This window comes from Hibiscus syriacus, unplaced genomic scaffold (genome assembly GCF_006381635.1).
Source record: "Hibiscus syriacus cultivar Baekdansim isolate YM2019G1 unplaced genomic scaffold, ASM638163v2 tig00111105_pilon, whole genome shotgun sequence".
NCBI lineage: Eukaryota > Viridiplantae > Streptophyta > Magnoliopsida > Malvales > Malvaceae > Hibiscus > Hibiscus syriacus.
In genome coordinates, this window is record NW_024062987.1 from 2,356,341 (window position 1) to 2,362,746 (window position 6,406).

At 33.3% G+C, this 6,406-nt stretch overlaps 1 protein-coding gene and 1 pseudogene across 1 annotated transcript; one reads left to right on the forward strand and one right to left on the reverse strand.

Moving 5' to 3' along the window:
* Positions 1 to 2,685: 2,685 nt before the first annotated feature.
* LOC120153927 lies at positions 2,686 to 4,626 on the forward strand (annotated as a pseudogene).
* Positions 4,627 to 4,889: 263 nt separating this feature from the next.
* Positions 4,890 to 5,581, reverse strand: LOC120153889 (50S ribosomal protein 5, chloroplastic-like). Its single transcript, XM_039165752.1, has 2 exons — positions 5,444 to 5,581; positions 4,890 to 5,305 (listed from the first exon to the last, which is right to left on the reverse strand). Exons 1-2 carry the CDS (start codon positions 5,532 to 5,534, stop codon positions 4,986 to 4,988), a joined length of 411 nt encoding a protein of 136 aa, XP_039021683.1. The 5' UTR covers positions 5,535 to 5,581; the 3' UTR covers positions 4,890 to 4,985.
* Between the last annotated feature and the right edge of the window lie 825 nt (positions 5,582 to 6,406).

Consider the following 6,406-nt stretch of genomic DNA (forward strand, 5'->3'; position numbering starts at 1 on the left):
AAGGTTAAAAAAAATTAAATGACTGATTAAATAAGTGATCGATTAAAATTTATATCATCATTTAACAGGAAATATTATTAAGTACAATATAATATTAGATAACACTTATATAATGTAATAGGTAGCGCTTATATAATAAAATAGACATTTAATTGAAAATATTATCAAGTACAATAATATATTAGGTAGCGTTTATATAATGTAATAAGTAAAGCTTATATAATAAAATAGGCTTTTAACCGGGAATATTATAAAGTACAATAACATATTAGGTAGCGATTATATTATATAATAGGTAGCGTTTATATTAACTTATTTTCTAACTAAACCGATATATTTATACCGATAATATTACAAATTTACCTATTACATTATAATTATCGGTTTCGATATTTTGGGATCGATACAATTTTAAATGTATCGACACTTTATGCGTGCACCTCGTTGGACATTCATTCTGGAAAAAAGTATCTACACAAACTTAAAACGTGTTGATACATTATGTAGACATATTTTCTTATAAAACCGGTATATTTCTATCGAGTACATTGTAAATTTACCTATTACATTGTAATTATTGGTTTTGATGTTTTTGGGATCGATACTTTTAATAAATGTATCGACACTTTATGCGTGCATCTCGTTTGACATTTATTCTTGACAAAATGTATCGACACTTTTTAAATTTGTGTCGATACATTATATCGACATATTCTATCATAAAACATGTATATTTATACTGGTTACATTGTAAATTTACCTATTACATTATAATTATCGGTTTCGATGTTTTTGGAGTCGATACTTTTAGAAAATGTATCGACACATATGTTTACCTATTCTCTTATTAAATCGATATATTTTACCTATTACTTTATAATAATTGGCTTCAATGTTTTGATGATCGATACTTACAATAAATGTATCGACACTGTTTTGAAAACTTTATGTTTGAGAGTCATACTGGACAAAATGTTGGAAACAAATCTTTGTGTTTACTAATTTTATCATTAAAAAAATATATTCTTACCAGTTTTGTTATTATAAGGCATAACAAAACTGATAAAAATTATTTAAAACATTATTATTTCTACCTAAAACATCAATATTTTTTAACATTTCCGTTAAAATGCCCAACAATAACAAAACTAATAACAAAATAACAAAATCGGTAGCGCTTTTACCGATTTTGTTAAGAAACTCGGTAAAATGTGAAAATAATAACAAAACCGGTAGAAATAATGATGTTTTCGGTAATTTTTACCGGTTTTGTTATGCACAACAATAACAAAACCGGTAGAGCTTTTACCTGTTTTGTTAAGAAACCCAATAAAATGCCAAAATAATAACAAAACTTGAAGAAATAATGATGTTTTCGATAATTTTAACCGGTTTTGTAATGCACAACAATAACAAAACCAGTACTACCTTTTTTAGTCGTATATTAAGTGCCGCACATGAGCATTTCCCGTTGTAACCTTTTTCTTGTTTTTTTTTTAATTGTGTTTTCTTTTGTTGTAGATTGTGTTTAACTAATGGGACATGAATCAAATAATCTGACTAATCAATTGTTTTTTTTAGATTTTAGATTCAAATATTATAAATGTTATGGGTGAATATATATTATATAAAATAAAAAATTATGTATTTAATATTTAAATTATCAATTTTGACCTGTTTTACTATTTAAATTTTTAATTTTTTTTTAAAATCATACTCAAATTTTAGTTTCTGTTTCATTTTAGTATCCTCCCATTAAAAACTTTAGTTTTTATTTCATCTTAGGATCCCGTTCAAAATTTAACGTTAAATTAAAAAAATTAAAAGTTTAGTACCAAAACAGACAAAAACTAATAGTTTAAGTACTAAATGCATTAAGTTTTTAATGATGGGTACTAAAATAAAATTAAAATCAAACGTTAGATATGATTTGAAAATTATTAAAAGTTTAAGTACTAAAACAAACTTAAACTAATAAGTTAAGTACTAAATATGTAATTTATCCTAAAAAACTAATCGGATCTTATCGATCCAAAAACCCATTAGAGGGGGCCCGATAATGATCATTAGAGGTGGGATTGTAATGATGAATGAGGATCTTATGCATCTGGTATGTGATACATTTTGGATAATGCATGGTACATGCGTTTCGTTTAATATATCTAAATAAATATTCAACTTACAAAATACATATTTTTTAATTAACATATTTTGCAAATAAGATCCGTGAAATTTTATAAATTAAATAGTAATTTAATTAATATTATCATTGTAATATCGAAGATTATCTAGGTTCCAGTGTGTATTACTATTAACATTTTTGAGTTGCTGTTATTGTAACTTCTTAATATCTAATTACAATTGATGAAATAATAAATACAAAGATCGCATGCATAAGCAAAGTGTTTCTAAATAAACAAATAAATGTAAAATAATTAAATTTAAAAGTACAACATAAACAATTCAACCTAGACTAATATTTATATTGAACGATAATCTAGAGAAATTAAGGATATGGGGTTTTTTTTATGGAAAGAAAAAGATCAGATTAAAATAAGCTAGAACACCAGGGTGAGTAGCACTAATGCAATTAACGTCCTTCAACACAGCAGCGGCTACCTCCGTTGGGGCCGATTGAAAAACGTTAATGATTTCAACACACCAGGGTGAGTAGCATTAATGATTAACTGCCGTGTACGAGTTTATTCAGAATGGCGGTAGCCGTTGATCGACATCATGGATTAAAACCGTTAGGCAGATCTCAAAGATGCAAACTCCAATCCTTCACCCAACTTGAGTACAACATTCTTGAACATGGCCACAAAGACCTTGCTCACTCTTTGAAACAAGTATTTGAAGTTGCAAATTTCCATCGTAGTTTCTCCACCCCTTGCCTACCCTTTGCCACTAATGTGGAGGAAGAGCTTGACACCCATCATCATCCCAGGGTTGAGATTATCGGGGGCCAAAGAGCCCCGAGAATCACTGCCCTTGTTGTTGAGGTGGCCATGGCCATTGCCTCTGGGGAAGTACCTATACCTGCCTCCAACGGGCTCAGTGCTGCCTACTTCTTGCATAACCGTAGTGGTGAAACTATAGCTGTTGCAAAGCCCATTGACGAAGAACCCTTAGGTTCCAATTACCCAAAAGGTTGTGCGGGATCGAAGTTGGGACAGCAATGTACACGGCGTTCGATACGTGCAGGTGAAACTGGCATTCGGACATTCGTGAATTGGCAGCTTATCTCCTCGACCATGGTGAGTTCGCTGGTGTTCCTGCAACAGCTCTTGTGAAAATCTCTCACGTTGCATTTCATGTCAATGGAGCAACTGCTATCTCTGCCACACCTTATAAGATTGCCTCCCTACAAAATTTCGTCCCTCATGACTTTGATGCAGGGGAGCTGGGGCCTGCTGGTTTCTCAGTGGCTTCAGTTCATAGAATTGGGATATTTGACTTAAGAATCCTGAATCTAGACCGGCATGCGGGAAATATTCTTGTCAAGAAAAAGGACCAATGTGAAAATTATGCTGCCGGGGCAGCTGAGCTTGTGCCCATAGATCATGGTCTTTGCCTACCAGAGTTCCTTGATGATCCATACTTTGAATGGTTGCATTGGCCTCAAGCATTAGTTCCTTTTTCAGAGTCAGAAACCGAGTACATCCTGAATCTAAATCCAAATAAAGATGCAGAGCTTTTGAGGAAGGAGCTTCCATCGTTGAAGGAGTCCTCAATACCAGTCATGATCCTTTGCACCGTTTTTTTGAAGCAAGCTGCTAGGGCTGGCCTTTGTCTCACGGACATAGGTGCAATGATGACTCGGGAGATTCAGGGTAATGAAGAAAAACCAAGTATGATAGAGGCACTTTGCACAAAAGCTAAGACAAGTGTATTTATCAATATCTCGGAAGTTGAGGATGATATAGATAACAACCATGATAAAGTTGAGTTTGACACTGGAACTTTTCCATTCAACAACGAAATCGAAGATATCTTCAATGAGGTTGCAGATCTTCCCAAGCTCTTCCGACGCCCTTTGAATTTGGCTAAACCACCAAAACCTTCTAAACTTTTGACTGCAAGATCGATGCCAGGATTGCATGGTGTGGGTTCATTAAGCGACAATTACAACATCAGATTTAATACAGACTGCTATGCAAGAAATGATTGTAGCTACAATGACAGCATGAGTTTCTCGGTGCAAAAGAATAACCATGAAAATGGAGGCACGTATTTGGGGGATATGAGTGAAGCTGAATGGGAGATGTTCCTGGAGAGTTCTGAGAAGCTCTTGCCTCAAGCATTTGAGGACTCCAACAAACAAAAGTTGGGAACTTCTTGCAATTTCTGAACGATGTCTGAAAGGTAATACAAAGAGTATCCTACTAACTAATATGTACAAATCATTGTACATTAAATTAATATTTGTTCGTATATATGAGTCGTAGTATAGGAATATAATTATATCATGTATTTGTACGTGTGTTACATATAGTTAATTAGGGTACATATGGATCGTAAAACAAAGTGATTGGCAGACAGCCGTCCTTCAAACTTATTTACTTGCCTTGCTATTTTCTCCCCCTTTTGCATTGTACGTACTTAATTTGTAGAGGGACAATTTCCCTTAAACATGACCCTGTGTTTCAATGCAGACGCTATTTCTTGCATTTATTTTATTATTTTTTTTCACTTATAGACGCTTTCTTTTCTCAACTTGAGAAGTTTGAAAAGAAGGCATTATCTAAATGGGAAAGTCTTAAAAGGAAAAAAAAAGGATAAGAAGCCTAAAAATGATTTAACCAAAACATAAATAGATGGGTGGCAATCCTAAATAGATGATGAAATGTTTCCACCATGATGAAGGCAGGAGTCATTTGTTTGCAGAATCCACAAACAGAAACTACAAATTAAGTTGAAAAACAAGAAACTGAAGCAAAAGGGTAAGCACTAAACCTGCTAATGTCACACATTTTTTAATTTTTTCATCTTGGAAGGGGGCCATCGTCCTTCTTCCTCAGCTTCCTCTTGCGAACGAGTCGCTTTCTACGAAGTCTTATTTTCTTGGCTAGCTTCACCTTCATCTTCTGTTCCATCAGTTGCTGCGTCTTTGTCTCTAAAGGCTGTTGTTCCACCGTCAAAGCTTCCTTCTTCGTTTCCTCCGGAAGCTGCGCCTCGCCGCCATCGGTAATTGCATAAGATGCTTTTAGATTCCTCGCCGATTTTTTCATGTTGGGTACGAATTGTGTACCGGTTAAACATTTTGAGTGAGGATGATCGATGGTTTTTAGCCGCGACCTGGGAACTGATAACCAATGCAAAACTCTTCGAATGAGATCAAAGAGATGCTTATATTGAAATGAGTAATCGAAGGCCTCACAATATCGCTGTGTGTTCTATCAAATGCCCCTAAGAGTATCAAGTGAAAATAAATGCTACTTACTAGGTAAAACAGCGATGGGCAAGGATGTTGCGCAAGGAGGAGCCGGTGTAGAAGAAACAGAGGGAAGTGGATTAAAGCGAAGGAGAGCCATCTTTTCCCCCACTCTCGTGGATAAACTAGATAAACGCCCTTTTTATCCCCGACGAGGGGTGCATGATAAGTTGAACAGGTCAAACTTGACTCAGTTAAAATTTCGTAAAATTTCGATTCAGGTTAACTTGATTTGAATTCTAGTTAGAGTTTAACTCGACTCGATAAGTTTACAATTAACTCTTTAATATTTAAATATAATTTTTTAATAGCCACCTTACTAAATTATTCACTCAAAAAAATTATTAATTACAAATAGATAACAAAAAAATGATAAATTATTAATCTGTTAATTTTTTTTATAAACAACAAAAAAATGTTAAATTATTAATTAATATTTTACTACATCCAAAAATCAAACCATATTTATTATTTTAATGTATATGTGAATTGTTATTTTGAAGTCTAGACTTTAAAATTATTTCGTACACTCTTTTTGATATTTTTTTTGTTAAATTTATTAATTTATGTTTATATTAAGCTCTATAGAATATTAATAGATTTTACCTATAGCTAAGAAAATAAAATAAAAATTTTGGTGAGTTTAACGGGCAACGAGGCGAGCAATAATTTTTTTTGACGAACACAAATCGAGCAAAATTTTAACGAGTTTAATGAGCAACGAGTTGAGTCGAGCAACAAAATCTTTTAATGAGCACGTGTCGAACACTGCCCGACTCGCAATCTACTCACTCGATGAGCACCCATATTCCGACATTCCCGTAATTGGTTTATTGCATGAAATGTCCTCAAATTATGAAGATATTCTAAATTAATTCTTAAAAAGCACGACAAAATGGATAAACAATTACGGACAGAACTCGACACTGTACTAGACCAGGAGGAGAGTTTGTGGAGACAAAAAGCACGGAC

Bases quoted from the DNA above. Each gene is read 5' to 3' on its own strand.
- LOC120153889 (XM_039165752.1), bottom strand. From the start codon at position 5,534: ATGGCTCTCCTTCGCTTTAATCCACTTCCCTCTGTTTCTTCTACACCG. The intron at 5,306-5,443 runs GTAAGTAGCATT...ATTGGTTATCAG, and splicing joins GCCCATCGCTGTTTTACCTA to TTCCCAGGTCGCGGCTAAAA.